The sequence below is a fragment of the Corythoichthys intestinalis genome, chromosome 4 (genome assembly GCF_030265065.1).
Source record: "Corythoichthys intestinalis isolate RoL2023-P3 chromosome 4, ASM3026506v1, whole genome shotgun sequence".
NCBI classification, from domain to species: Eukaryota; Metazoa; Chordata; class Actinopteri; order Syngnathiformes; family Syngnathidae; genus Corythoichthys; species Corythoichthys intestinalis.
In genome coordinates, this window is record NC_080398.1 from 33,854,008 (window position 1) to 33,870,079 (window position 16,072).

The 16,072-nt window shown below is 39.5% G+C and overlaps 1 protein-coding gene across 3 annotated transcripts; it reads left to right on the forward strand.

Moving 5' to 3' along the window:
• Positions 1-108: 108 nt before the first annotated feature.
• Positions 109-5,883, forward strand: arl4aa (ADP-ribosylation factor-like 4aa). 3 transcript variants are annotated; one of them, XM_057835366.1, is made up of 2 exons: positions 109-306; positions 3,686-5,882. In XM_057835366.1, the coding sequence occupies exon 2, from the start codon at positions 3,773-3,775 to the stop codon at positions 4,373-4,375; it is 603 nt and encodes a 200-aa protein (XP_057691349.1). In that variant the 5' UTR covers positions 109-306; positions 3,686-3,772; the 3' UTR covers positions 4,376-5,882. The 3 variants fall into 3 exon arrangements, with proteins under 3 accessions (XP_057691349.1, XP_057691350.1, XP_057691351.1); XM_057835367.1 differs by having other exon boundaries at positions 153-212; positions 3,686-5,883; XM_057835368.1 differs by lacking the exon at positions 109-306 and adding an exon at positions 332-2,693 and having other exon boundaries at positions 3,686-5,883.
• Positions 5,884-16,072: the final 10,189 nt, after the last annotated feature.

A 16,072-nucleotide genomic window follows, 5' to 3' on the forward strand; every position in this document is an offset into this window, starting at 1 on the left:
GATGCTCATTCCCGGGCGTACTGGTGATTGACAACTACGACGAGCCAATCACAGGGCGGACAGAAGAAAAAGTGAGCCAATAGCGTGTCGCGTTGGAGTCGATATGGGCGTTTACTCCCTCTGCTCAGGCCAAGCGTTAGCGTCGTCAGTCTAGTCTTCGTCGACCTCGCAGCATTCAAGCTCGGCGTGCCCGCTTCGTTCTCGCTGGGGAGGTACATAAACGACAATATCACTCTTGTAACTGCGGAGGACGTCTTTTCAGGTGCTAAAAGCGACGGATATTCGTGGTACGGAGAGTTTAGACTGGTAGGTTACAACATATCTGCTGTTTTTTCCCCCACTCCCTCTGCGTGTGCAGTGCCCCCCTCCGCCTGTAATAAAAACAGGTTTACGTGTTAGGTTAAGCTCGACTGCAGGTATGCAACAAAAATACACATTAACGCGATCAGAGAAATGAAATACAAAAATATGAAACGATGTAGGATTATTTGTTAGGTAAAGGATTTATTTAAAGAATGCTTTGTAATGTTTAGGTCAATAGCCTTATACAAAGTGGCAGTGTCTTTTATGTCCTTCCACGCAACATTTTAACCGTTGGCTCATGTTTGATTTTTGTGTTAAACCAGCGTTGCATAATACATTTTTTTGTTGTCTTTTGAATGACATAATGTTTAGTTAAGATAGTCTTCCACAAAGCATTATTCTCTCGAAGGGTGACTCACTGTAACAGGTTTTATTTTTAAGGTGGTGCTCTGCATGCAGTAGAAGTCGAAATGTTTGAAATGTATTTATTAGGGAGTGAGGTTTTAGGAATATGTGTAACAAAGTCAAGTGTTGTATGTTCATGCAAATGCAAGTTTTGAGTAAAGATTTTGTTTACCAGGAAGGATCAGTTCCGTGCATGAAGTAAAACTGGTTTCGCTTCTACAGAGTCGCACAACCTGGGAACTAGTCCAAATTTGGGATTTCCTTGTTGCTAAGAAATTTGAATTTTGTTGAACCCTTTGCCAGTGGTTTGATATATCGTCACAAAATTTTGTAACTGTTTGTTTTATAAAGGCTGTTCTGTGTTCTCTCCCTTTCCAATGAGAATCGAGTCCTAAAACTGCGTGGAAAGATTGTAACTAGGAAATTATCTAACCTATTGACAGCCGCTGACGATGATTGACATCTAATCCATTTTGACAGGGAGGCTGACAGCAATCATTAAACATGAGCATTCGCTGCCAACATTCCTAGTTCACACAGATTAATAATCTGTAGGGCTGCAGCTATCGATTATTTTAGTGGTCGATTAATCTATCAACTAGTTGGTTCAAATAATTGAGTAATGGGATTAGGAACATTTAATGCATTGCAGAATAAATTTTAGGAGATGTAAAACAAATGCTTATAGCCTTAAATAGTATGAAAAAATAAAATAAATGAGGATCCAAGTACAACTAAAGAACAATTGGCTAATTTGCATAGCAAAAGTCTGCTATCTTAAATGCAATAAAAGGCTAACTTACTTTTACAATGCTCTTAATAAATCGTTCAAACACATATTCCCACAAAAAATGTCTAAATATTAGAGGCGTGCAAAATTTCAGATAATTGCATTATTCGATAGAGGCATGCAAAATTTCCGATTCTGAGATTATTTGCGATTCGGCCGTAGAAGATTTGAGGAGGATTCACAAACATCCAAATTCCGATTATTGAATTATACCAGGTAGAGCAGAAATAAAATGCAGTCAACGCGGTCTTCGGAACGCAATGAGGAACGGACAGAGAGTAAATATCATGTGCAGCTAATGCCGCTAGGTAAAAAAAAAACAATAATACCTGACTGCGGCCGTCAGCCGCTAAACAGCATCCAGTTGCTAGTTGCTACAAACATACGGCAACATACGGCTATGGTAGATATCACATATATCTAGACTAGATGTGAAATGACACTTTCCCGCGCTAGTAAACAGGCGCCATCTTAAAGCAGTAGACTTCTCTAGAAGGCTCTGTTGTAGGGAACCTAATTACTTTTGATCTAAAATACCCCTAAATCAGCAAAATCTTGACTTGAAGCTATCTTTTAATGGTGAAACAGTTTTAAAACTTTCTCATGTCGAAATTAGACATGAGGGAAATTATGGAATAACGGTCGCAATTTTAACAACTTTAACGGTTGATTCACAACATTAAATTAATTGAATGTAGTTTAAAGCTGCTGATACAGAATGGGGACTTGTGTATTTTATTTACTGTTTTTAACCGGTAACTCGATACCAAAATAGTAGTTTGGTTTATTTAGCCTGAGAGGATTTTTGAACAATTTTGGAACAAATATACAAAACATTTAAAAAAAAAAAAAAAAAAAAATGGGGCGAGGGGGGCATCAATAATCGATTTATAATCGAATCAGAGTCTCTGAATCGTAATCGAATCGTTAGGTGCCCAAAGATTCCCACCTCTAGTATTCGCTATTCGGTCGGAGAAAATTCGAGAACGATTCACAAACCGAATTCCGATTATTGAAATATGCCTAATAAATGGAACTAAATCACAGTCAGCGCGGTCTTCGGGATGCAGTGAGGAACGGACCAACAACTTGCGCCGCTAAATGAAAAAAAAAAACAATACCTGACTGCCGCCGAGAGCCGCTTCAAACAACACCCAAACAACGTTGCTACAAACTACGTCCTCATACTACTACGGTAGGTATCACGTATGTAGAACTAGATGCGAAATGACGGACTCGGCTGCGTGAGCAGCACATGTATAGAGAACTCAATGCGAAATGACAGACTTGCCAGCGTTAGTAAACATCCGCCATCTTAAAGAATTAACTTTTTATGTAAAATGCTCCTAAATCTGCAAAATCTTGACTTGAATCTATCTGTAAATGATGAAACCCTTTAAAAACTTTCACATATCGGAACTAGACAGAAGGGAAATTATGGAAAAACGGGAGCAATTTTAACAACTTGAACGGTTATCCACAACATTAAATTAATTGAATGTAGTTTAAAGCTGCTAACACAGAATGGGGACTTGAGTATTTTGTATACTGTTTTCAACTGTTAACTTGATAGTGAAATAGTATATTTAACCCTGAGATGATTTTTGTACAATTTTTGTAACTAATGTATGAAACAGCAAATAGCTGGGGCTGGGAGCATCAATGATCGATTTATAATCAAATCGTAGCCTCTGAATCGTAATCGAATTGTTAGGTGCCCCAAGATTCCCACCTCTCCTAAATATCCCTATAAACTAAATTACAAATGCATAAGAAAACTTAGCTCAAACAAAAACTTACCTTATGTTGGTCTTAACAGGGAGCACCTGGATTCAGCCATGTAAAATGAGTTACGACATTTTCACTGTTGCCACCCAAATCAATACAACTAAATGCAAACACTTTCAAAACGAACCATAACATCGTCACTCTGATTAAAAAAGATTTGAAGCAGCAAAATTTGATTCGAAGCTTTTTTTCTAATTGAATTACTCGAGTTAATTGATGCTTAACTAATAATCTTTGATTAATCACATTTCAAAATAATCCTTTGTGGCAGCCGGAGTGCGCATACACTCCAACAATGTCACTATTTTTAAGCTTTTAACTCATTTGCCTTTTAAATAATGTGTTGTTGTCTTCAATATCATTCTATTGCATCCAAAATAACTTTCATTGTGCTTTCAGGTTCCTGCTGCAGCCATTTTGGATTGTATAATTACACTGAGGATTGGCACGTAAAAGTCAGCTGTGATCCCTTCCCCATGAGGAAAGATGGGGAATGGCTTCTCGGAACAACCTAGCTTCATGTCGAGCATCCCTTTCTTCCAATCGTTCCACATCGCAATCCTCGGGTTGGACTCTGCTGGAAAGACCACCGTGCTGTACCGGCTTCAGTTCAATGAGTTTGTCAACACTGTGCCCACCAAGGGCTTCAACGCAGAGCGGGTGCGAGTGTCCCTGGGAGCCCAGCGCACTGTGACCTTCCAGTTCTGGGACGTGGGCGGTCAGGAGAAGCTGCGGCCGCTGTGGAAATCGTACACCCGCTGCACGGATGGTATCATCTTCGTGGTGGACTCTGTGGACGCCGAGCGCATGGAGGAGGCCAAGACGGAGCTCCACAAGATCGCAAAGTCTTCGGAGAACCAGGGGGTGCCGCTCTTGGTGGTGGCAAACAAGCAGGACTTAAGGCACTCCCTAGGGCCGGCGGAGATCGAGAAGCTCCTGGCGCTCAAGGAGCTAAGCCCGGCCACACCATGGCACCTGCAGCCCGCCTGCGCCATCATCGGGGACGGACTCCGGGAGGGTCTTGACCGACTCTATGACCTGATCCTCAAACACCGGAAGGCCATCCGGCAGCAGAGGAAGAAGCGATAAAGACTGTGAGTTACAAATGAAGGATTGTCTGGAGTTGAATCTGGCGTCTACGTTGTTGTCTCAGTTCTCTGAGCTGAAAGGTTTGTCGGGCTGTGTTCACACTTGTCACATTTAAAACAAAACCCGAGTTCCAGTCCTCTCTAGTGCGGTTTCGTTTGGTCAAATGAAACTCCGGTGTGGAACAGAAAAGCGGATCTGGGTTTAGCTAAGTGTTAACCTTCTCACATGACCTGAGACCACTTGAAGACTCGGTCTCGGTTCAGTTTCAAATTAACTGGCACAGTTTGGTTCACTCGCGGTCAAGTGTGAAGACTTCACAGACCAAAAGGGGAACAGAGACCGTTTTTTTCGCTTCAGGCAGCTTTTTCCCAAATGTGGTGCCACCCGTTTGATACACATCATAAAAGACTTGGTCGAAGGCCTGGTCCTGGCCTGGACTCTGGTATGGTTCAGTTTACCAGCGCTCAAGTTTGTAGTCTAAACAGGCCAGACGCATTTGGTGAAATGGGATGTCACTCATCGGCTATACAGTGGTCAAGAGTTGGTCTTTGCAAGTAAACTGCCACGTTTATTTAGTGGCGCTCAAATGAAAAGGCTTCAGAGATTAAGGAAATGGACTGTGGCGATCTGAAGACTTGGTCTCAGTCCAATTGGAAGCGAACTCTGGAACGGTTCAGTTCCTACTAGTAACTCAAGTGTGAATGCTTTAGAGAACAAGGAGGCTGACTGAGACCACTTATAGACTCTGTCTCGGTCATCGTGAATGCTACGTGGACAAAAAAGAAGCAAAGACTCAGACCAAATATGTCTCTGGTCTGAACCGGAGTACCAAACTATTAGTGTGAACACAGATTCCCAGTGTGCATTCACACTTTTGTTACACTTGGCTCCGAAAAACCAAACATGTGAATGCCACTTTCAAATGAGGAGATGGAGAGCCTCCCAATAGGAGCAGCGCCACCTGGACCAACACCGCTTTTAAAATGACGGCAAAAAAAAGTAGCAAGTGTGAACACAACCTTTTAGTCACATTGACCATGCTGGATCAGGAAGTGATGCATAAAGGAACAAAGTATGACGGTGAGAAAGTTCTAGACAAGTGTGGGTTTTGAAGAAGTGATCAAATTTGCAGAAGGTTTGCGGTATGGATGGAATGTTGGTACAAGATGGTTGTTATGCTCTATTCTTACCAAAAAAAGAATATTTTAAAGAGAGATTAGTAGATGAAATGTTCAATTTTTTCCATTTTTTTTTACATTTGATACTTTCTAATCGTGAAAGCAAAGTATTATCAATTGGTTTTGTTGCGCTCTTCTATCACCCACCGAAAGCACTTTAGACGATCACTTTTCATGGAGTTTACAGTTTGTTAGATGAACTTTTTAAATACGCATAATTTGACATGTTTGGACAGATGCCGTTTTCAGACTGTTGTCATGAGAATTTTGTGGGGGGGATAAATAAAGACCTATTTAGTGCACTGGTGAAAATGCTGTCAAGTCTGTTATTTTTATGCATCTGCCTCCCATTTTGTGCCTTTTGGTTAGGTGTTGACGCTCAGATTTTCGACGCTTTAGTAGAAAGAAGCACATATTGTAAATTCCAGCATTCGCCTGGACACGTTCCGCTGAATTTGTGACTAAGCATCTGGAAAGTCAGTCATTCTACTAAAGCATGTTGAAATACAAAATCCAGGTGGGTTAGCTGAATATGTGATGAGTTTTAAGTGCCATTGACGGCAATAGACGTCCTGTAACTTTGGACTGGAAGAGTCTGCTGCCATCAATAGAAATTAGTTTTAATTACGGTGTGTAAAAACAGTTTCTAATATTAAAAGTATTGGTGCCACACCATCGAAAAGGTCAATTTTACATAAATGTGCAATTTGCTTAAATGGTAGGTGTGAATTGTAAGACAATTTACTAGGGATGTCCCGATCACGTGTTTTTACAGCCGAGTCTGGGTCACTTGATTTTGAAAATCTGCCGATACTGTGAGTCCCAATCCGATACCGGATTTTTTTGGGGGGAGGGAAGAAAAGTTCCCAAAATGTTGCAGTACTTCTCTTTCGTTTTATTCCAGGAGTGTTGCGGAGTATAAAACATTTTTTTTTTTTTTCTTTTGGCAACGCCGTTGTATTTCTGGATTACTTTTGTTACTTTTTAGCAACATCAGGGTTCCCACAGGGTCTTAAAAAGTCTTAAAAGCATTGAATTTATGAATGTGGAAATAATACCTTAAAAAGTCTTGGAAAAAGTATTGAATTTTCATATCTAGGTCTTAAAATTTATGATGTATGTAACTTCTCCGTTTCTCATTTTTCCACAAAAGTGTTATTTGTCATTTTGATTACCGTATTTTTCGGACAATAAGTCGCACCGGAGTATAAGTCGCATTTTGGGGGGAAATTTACTTGATAAAATCCAACACATAGAACAAATATGTCATCTTGAAAGGCAATTTACAATAAAAATTTGAGATGTCGAAGAATCGGAATCGGCAAAAAAATATCGGCCATGCCTTTTTTTAATATGTATATTTTTTAATGAAATGGTTTTCTAATTGTATTTAACGTTACAGACATGTTACTTATCCAGAGTCTTTAGGCTTAAGGTAGGGTTATCAAATTTATCCCAATAACGGCGGTAATTAATTTTTTTTTCAAAATGTATCACGTTAAAATATTTAACGCAATTAATGCATGCGCTGCACGACCCACTCACGCATTGTCGCGCTCAATCTGTAATGGCGCCGTTTTACCTATATAGAAAGATAAAAGGCAGCGTAAAATAAATAGATTGAATTTTGGCAGCCTTTGGAGCCGTTTTTTAATTGGCTAAAGCCTTACAATCCCTCTCCCTACGATTAGAAATATCATGGGGAGCAATGTGGGGGAGCAAGGTAGCAATTGATGTTAACACCTTATGTTATTTCCTAACGCAGAGAACATATCAATTGGTAGCACTACGCACAGTCATGGTTCCACTTCCCATCATGCATTTGGGCATGGCTGCGGTATCATTTACTGAAAGCTCAACAAATACACTAGTTGGCAATATTTAATCACAATATACAAAGTCACAAGGCTTTCTATCCGTGGATTCCTCTCACAGAAATAATGTTAGTAATGTAAATGCCATCTTGAGGTTTTATTGTCATAATAAACAAATACAGTACTTATGTACTGTATGTTGAATGTATATATTCGTCCGAGGTTTTTTCATTTTTTTCTTAATGCATTGCCAAAATGTATAGGATCGGGAAAAATTATCGGGAATGATTGGAATTGAATCGGGAGCAAAAAAAAAAGTAATCGGATCGGGAAATATCGGGATCGGCAGATACTCAAACTAAAACGATCGGGATCGGATCGGGAGCAAAAAAAACATGATCGGAACAACCCGAATAAGAATACAATAGAGAACAATGTGATGCCTGAACAACGAAATCCGAACGTGGCCGGTATGTTAACGTAACATAGCTATTGAGAGTTACATTCAGATAACTATAGCATAAAGAACATGCTAACAAGTTTACCAAACCATCGGTGTCGCTCCAAAACACCTAAATAACATGAAATTATTTAATGATAATGTGCTCATAATTTCACGCATAAGTCGCTCCAGAGTATAAATCGCACCCCCAGACAAACTGCGACTTATTGTCCAAAAAAATCATTATTTCAGTCCAAGCAGGCTATAATTTCTCACTTATTGCCCTAGAGTATACATTTTATTTTCAATACATGTTTTTATGCTGGAGTGCCAAGTCAAATTTCGTTGTTGACAATGTTTTGTTGACGATGACAATAAAGTTCTAGTCTAAAGTACGGTAAATAACGTAGCCTAAATAAATAAATGGGGCGGAGGAGCCAATCAATGAGAACACAACGCAGCCCTGGGTTAAAATCCTCAATTGCATGAAAGCGCTACAGTCCCATGCTAAATCATCCAAGCACAACCTCCATGAGGGGAAAGAAACAAGCTCCCTCCATTGTCAGCGTTTTTAATCTGCTTTTTTAAGCCAGCCAGCTGCTTACGAGCCTGAAGTGACAGAAGCCGGCCAGCAAGCTGCTACGTAAGCGAAGCGACAGCAGTTAACACTAGCCAGCTAGCTGCTAGTGCTGCAGCCCCCCTGCATCCCAGCCTAGCTACGATTGCTTGTGGATTTACGGAGTGGATCTACGCTCATAGTTAGGGTCCACAGCAACCATGAAAGCAGAGGTGTTGTGGTTGCCCAAGAGTTTAAGATGATGCTCGCCACGCTAAATGCTGATGCTAACGAGAACACCTCTACTTGGCCTGTGGTCTGTGTCTGCGCTGTGGTGGTGTCGTGTAAGTAGCCTATTCAATATGCTGCATTCTTACATCCTGTACATATTCCACATTTCCACTTTAGAGAAATTAACACAAATACACGGATTTTGTTTTTCTAGGTCAATATGGCTGTGAAATAGGTATTACGTTTTCAAAAAATGCTCTTAATTAGGTCTTTAAAAGTCTTAAATTGAGGAACCCTGAACATGCCTCCTAGCATGCATTGCAGCGCTACAGATGTAAATAATTAAAATTCATGTTCTGTGCTAATTATTTCTTCAGTTACTGTTCCAGTTGTTTCATTAATTGCTAGTTATGGTATTTGGTAACACTTTATTTGACGGTGGCGCCATAAGACTGTCATTAGACAATCATAATTATGACATGACACTGTCATGAGCATTTATGAACGCTTACATCAGATGTCGTTTAGAGTTATCCGGCAAATTATCTCACTTTTGAATGGATGTAAAAGATCCAAGCTGGACATAAATGGAGTTAGTGACATAATTTGCCGTATGACACTTCATGACATACGCATTCAGTAATGCCCATGATAGTGTCATGTCATAATTATGACGGTCTTATGACAGTCTTAAGACGCCGCTGTCAAATAAACGCTTACCTATTAACCCAATTAAATCAACAAATAGGCCGCACTGGGCTATAAGCCACAGGATTCAAAATGAAGGGAAAAGGTAGCGGCTAATAGTCCGAAAATTACGGTATATACAGGGGTTGGACAAAATATTGGAAACACCATTAAAATAAACAAAAAATAATTTACTATGGCATAGGTCTACCTTTAGCGGCAAGTACAGCCTCAGTTCTCCGAGGTGGTGATTCATACAACTTGTGAATTGTTTCCAAAGGAATTTTAAGCCATTCGTCAGTTAGTATACCCTCTAACTCTTATAGAGATGATGGCGGTGGAAATTGACGTCTTAATTGAATCTCTAGAACTGACCATAAATGCTCAATAATGTTGAGGTCTGGGGATTGCACCGACTACAGTTGTTCCGATCATGTTTTTTTGCTCCCGATCCGATTGTTTTAGTTTGAGTATCTGCCGATCCCGATATTTCCCGATCCGATTGCTTTTTTTTTGCTCCCGATTCAATTCCAATCATTCCCGTTAATTTTTCCCGATCATATACATTTTGGCAATGCATTAACAAAAAAAATGAATAAAATTCGGACGAATATATACATTCAACATACAGTACATAAGTACTGTATTTGTTTATTATGACAATAAATCCTCAAGATGGCATTTACATTATTAACATTCTTTCTGTGAGAGGGATCCACGGATAGAAAGACTCGTGACTTTGTATATTGTGGCTAAATATTGCCATCTAGTGTATTTGTTGAGCTTTCAGTAAATGATACTGAAGGCCATGGCCAAATGCATGATGGGAAGTGGAACCATGACAAGTGGAACCATGACTGCGTCGTGCTACCAATTCATATATCTTCTCTGCGATGGCATATAACATAAGGTGTTAAGAAAAAGAGCAGTTGCTACCTTGCTTCCCCAAATTGCTTTCCAAGATATTTCTAGTCGTAGGGAGAGGGATTGTAAGGCTTTAGCCAATTAAAATAAGGCTCCAAAGGCTGCCAATTTTCACTCTACTCATTTCACGCTGCCTTGTATCTCTCTATAGTCGAAAGAGCGCCATTACAGATGGAGCGCGACAATGCGTGAGTGGGTCGTGCAGCGCATGCATTAAGTGCGTTAATAATGTGATACATTTTTTAAAAAATTAATTACCGCCGTTATTGGGATAAATTTGATAACCCTACCTTAAGCCTAAACTAAAGACTGTGGATAAGTGTAACATATTATGTCTGTAACGTTTAATACAATTAGAAAACGATTTAGTAAAAAAATATATATATTAAAAAAAGGCATGGCCGATATTTTTTTGCCAATTCCGATACTTTGAAAATGACGTGATCGGACTGGAGATGTCCCGATCGATCGGCATCCCAATCGATCGGGACATCTCTAGTACCGACCACACCAAATGTTGGGTAACTTCATTAGAATGTTCCTCATGCCATTCTGAAACAACTATTTTTAGTGATTATGATGCCAAAATGTTAGGCGTTTCCATTATTTTGTGCAACCCCTGGGTGATTCTTTTTTGGGGCGGGGGGTTAAAAAAAAACGATCTTTTTCACCGGTTTCCTATCCTCTGAAAAATGGCCCGATTTCTGCTCACGCGATCGGATCGGGGACATTCTTACAATTTACTGCACGATAATTACTTCGTATTTTCCACAGGTATCTTGTCTTCCACTTAAATCCATTTTCCTTGTAAGATGACATCACAGCCAGAAATACAGCTTTTAGAGTGTTCTGACAGAAACAAAAAGCCCCTGAGGGTTAATAGGCGCTCCTTGTAACCATTATCATTTCCTCAAAGTCTTGAAAATGCAGTAGGGCAGGCCTGAGCCAGTAAGACAGACTTGCGCAAAGTGGGGGACATTTAACTCATTGGCTGCTATTAATGGTGATAAGACGTCCAATCCGTTTGAACTGGTAGGATGTCAGTAAGTCCAAACGGGTCGGATGTCAATCGTTTCGAGTGGTAGAGAATGAGTTAACTGATCTCTTGATGACTCTGCAGCAAGACCCAAAAATATTCTCCACTTTAAGACGCGCGACCTTGATGAAGAACCTTCGTATAAGAAAACTCTACACTGCAGGAATTTAAAAATAGAGACCTAATTAGCACCAATCAGTGCGAGATTAAATATTGATATGATCTCATGTAGGCCAGAATGGAACATCACAGTTCACACAGTAGACATGACCTGATTCAACAAGGTTTGATTAAAGTTTTGAGGCAGAAAGCGAAAAATTCGTGACTCTAGTAGCGTGACTATAGTGGCACGTTTTGAGCTCCACAATTGACAATGTCTTACCGAGAATCAGTGGTTTGCAACTGAAGTATTGGCAGTTAACACAAAAAATGTGTGTCGTAGTGTTGTTTTGCCCATTTATAACTTCAAATATTTGCTGTATTTAAGAACAAAATCACATTTTTTAAATAGTTTTTTTTCCCCCAGTGTTTTAACTTTTATGCATTATCTTTACTATTTTGGTCATCAAAATGCTTTGTCACAGTTTTGTGAAGTCAAATATGTACTTCCCCTTGTTTTCTTTAAATTTCTTTATCATTGCCATAAACTTTTTTTTTCTTTCTTTAATCAAAAGCATATTTTTTGTACTTTTTGAGTATTTGGTGTTTTTATCATTTTATTGTCTTCATTTTCATGAAGGCTTAATTTTGGTTGAATGGGTATTTTCATTTTTTTTGGTAACTTTTGTGAAATATTTTTAGTTGCATGTGTTTTTGTTTGTTTGTTTGTTTTTAGAGAGCGAAAAATTGTTGGTCAGGTCCAAACAGCTTTTTTAAAATCATTTTTCAAATTTCTTAAATTTAACTCATTAGCTTCCATTGACAGCACTAGACGTCCAATCCAAGTGAAGTGGGAGGGTGCTAACTAAACATGTGCCAGTTACCGGTTTCCAGGTACACCGTGGAATGAATAAGTCACGTTTCAAAACCACAAAAATGTTCCGTCATACCGTGGGAACAGTATTAGCTATTTCTTATGTCCCAAAGGTAGAAATCCTTCGCTTGCAGCTGCAGGGCTTACCTCTCCCCCTCCGGTTGTTGTCAGCTGTGCTACACGATGGCTGGAGGAGGTGAAACACCTGAACTTTTCCCCCATTGAAAAAACGAAGTCATTGGTATGGGAATACTTGGCAACAGAAAAGTTACGGACTACCGCAGCTGGGAGGAAGAGGACCAACCGACATGTAAAATGTTTGCGGAGGGTGGCTGCCAGAGGGGGTGATACCTCCAATATGATTTTGCATTTAAGTGACCACACCTCACTTTATACAAAATTAAAGGTTAGTAAACGCTGTTATGAACGTTTCCCACCAGATGCGAGAGTTAACTCCAGCGTGTTTAGTGTGTCTAGCTGTGCATGGACTTCATAATGATATTGACGAAACGCGGGGCCGATTAATAGGGGGGCTGTGTTGTTGGCATGGCCGTCAAAGCTGACCAAGTGGAATCAGAGACAAAGAACTTTTTTCTTTGAAAATTCTTGTGAATAAATGCTTAAATCCCTGAATTCTATATAGACCCTACTCACCTACGTCACAAAATGACGTGTCGCTGTATCCGGCCGCCATATTGTCCGTATTTTTTAGACCTATTCTCATTGTTTTCAATTAGTCGTGCAAGTTATAGAGCAATTCATGGAAGCCCCGGTGTTATCTGACGCCGTAAACTCATTGGATGCGTTGCATAAAAGGCGTTATGTGGAAAAGCTTCAGTTTATCCATTCGCCAGATGCATATTTGAGGCCTAAATCGATGTTTTTCGACCCGCTCTCTTCGCCGTCTTTGCCTGACCCTGATATTTACAACTATCTTGTCCACACAAAATCAGCCTATTCTCATGAAAGTTTGAAAAACTTTAAGAACTTGGAGGCTTATAAATACTTCGTTGCTGGTTGGGTGAAACAGGTCCTCGTACACGAAAATTCGGCAGGAATCTATCTTGTGCTCGGGAAGGTGAGTTACGAAATTTTCAATTCAAAATCTTTTGTTCTTGCTACCATCCACTGTCAAGTCTAATGTATTTCATGTCATTTGTCAATGGAGCTAGGGCTTTTAATGTTTATATGGTTTAGCGATAGCACTCTCACTACATACATATATAATATGTAATAAATATGAAGTGCGATAGCACTACTCCAGATTGTCCCTAATTGAATTTAATTTTTGGCTTTTGACCTCAATAGTGAAATTGTAAATTAATTGTATGACAACTGTCTTATTATCCCCTTATAATTATATATTTTCAGGTAGTTCATTCACAACGTCTGAGTGTATGTTGTCGGCGATTAGCCTAGCAATGATCTTAATTGTGGTTGTCAGCCCAAAACCCTCTAAATATATATTCAATGCATCTTACCAGATATAAAATGACTACTACATAATCTGTGGTAGTCGTTTGGAGCCCAGTTTTCTCGTCGAATTGCAGCAGTCAATCTCGCTCTCCTCTCCGGGTCTCTCGGAATACGGTAAAACTTCAAGTCTCTCCGTCTATCTTCTGTTTTTGCAACCGACCGCCACACACGACTTCATCATTTTGATTATTAATGTTAACGAGCAGAAAAACACGCCATAATAGGAGGAATTTACGAAGCGCTAATGCATTAACATGACGAGTATACGGACAACATAGCGCGGGGGCGTGGCTGTGACGTCACGTGAGTAGGGTCTATAGATATGGATGTAAAACAGTCTCGATTCTTGGTTAAAAGCCAAAAAAACATGCAGTTAGCATTTATTTTACGTAATTATTGCGAACTATGATGCTAGTCAGTAAGGACATTAACGGCTGCCATATGTAAACAAAGAGCTTTTTACGTTGAAATTTTTGTGAATAAATACTTAAATCCCTGAATTCTTTATTGATATGGCCGTCTCAATTATTGGTTTGAAGCACAAAAACGCGCATTTAGCATTTATTTTGCGTGAATATGTTGAAAAATGATGCTAGTGTGTTAGACAATTTGGCGGCAGCCTTACAACAAAGAGCTTTGTACTTTGACAATTCTTGTGAAAAAAACGAAACATATGATAATTATTTTGAATCCACGAACAAATCACTCCCGAGACAATCCTTCCTTTTCGAAAAAAAAAAAAAAAAAAAAAAAGCAAAAAAACCGTACAGGTAGCATTTATTTTACATAAATATTGCGACGTATAATGCCAATGCTGTAGCGGCTAATTTTTCCCATTGATTTTTTTATCACAACGTTTCAAAATGCTTGCATGGTACAAAAAATATAATAATTACCTTGATTCCTCGAACAAATCACTCCTGAGACAATCCTTCCTTTTCGGAAAAAAAAAAAAAAAAAAAAAAAGCAAAAAAACCGTACAGGTAGCATTTATTTTACATAAATATTGCGACGTATAATGCCACTGCTGTAGCGGCTAATTTTTCCCACTGATTTTTTTATCACAACGTTTCAAAATGCTTGCATGGTACAAAAACTATAATAATTACCTTGATTCCTCGAACAAATCACTCCTGAGACAATCCTTCCTCTTTGTATGCGGTACAGCTTTCGTACCTTTTCAACATAAATCCGGCGTTGGATCGCTGCATGTGTTGTTGCTCCGACTACGAATAACTAAAGCGGATTGTGGGATGGCCCCCTACTTGAAGGCGTGGCGCACTTAGACACTAATTCACTTATTTTTGTTCTGATGATAATTAGGGTTGGGCATCGTTTGAAATCGAACGATTCCGATTCCACGTTTTGATTCCAGTTCTGAACGATTTCCGATTCTGATTCTTTTAAGAGGCAGGGTCAAAAAAAAAAATGCAGGGTCCAAAAAATTGCATAGTTTATATTGAAGTCTTAACTTTACAACGTTTTTTTGAAATTAAATGAACTTCTCATAGGGCTAATTATAACTCGTATATGAATATCAGTCTTTAAACTCGAGCAATTTTTTTCCGCTCAGCGGTCAGGGCATCGAAACAAGGAATGGAAATTTAAAGTGCATGTGACACAAAAAAAGCATGTTTGTTTCATAATAAACGCGGTATTTTATGCTCCTGAATGATATGGACCGCTTGGATGTGTGTGGAAGCGATCGCTATTTTTATTTAGTTTTTTTTAATTCCCGCGCCATGAAAATAAGTGACTTCTGGCTTCGGTCTTACATTGAGGAGGAGGGCGCTGTGACGTGTACGGTAGAAGGCGTCCTCTTCACTATACAGCGTACTGTTGTGTACGAGGACGAAGGATTCGGCTGATTTTGCGGATTAATACGTTTATTTTTTGCATCACGCTAGCCAAACGGCTGCAGAAAAATCATTCTGTATGAGGGAGAGGCGTATGCGCCTTTTTGGAGTTTCAAAAGGTTCCCATTCACCGTGAATATTGGCCAAAACAAGCCCGACTACTGTGGGACTATTGGACTTACGAGGAAGTGAGTAAACATCTTGTTTAGTATTTTGTCAAATATTAATACAGCTATTACAAAGTAAACACTACAAACTTTATTTAAATAAAGGACTACTTACGTTTGATCATTGATAGGCATGTAAAAAGCTCCCCTCATGCACATTAGCAGCACGTTAGCTGCACAACAACTGCAGCCACCCTCCTCCGGGGAACGAACTGTAAATTTCTCTTCGCCGGGTGGTTTGCCGATCCGCAAAGACAATCGACGACCCAGTCGTCATGTCAAATAATCCAGGCTAGTTATGTGTGATTTTCTGCTTGGAAGACTTTGAAACATCACTCGGTTCGGGTTAGCATGTCG

Bases quoted from the DNA above. Each gene is read 5' to 3' on its own strand.
- arl4aa (XM_057835366.1), top strand. From the start codon at position 3,773: ATGGGGAATGGCTTCTCGGAACAACCTAGCTTCATGTCGAGCATCCCT.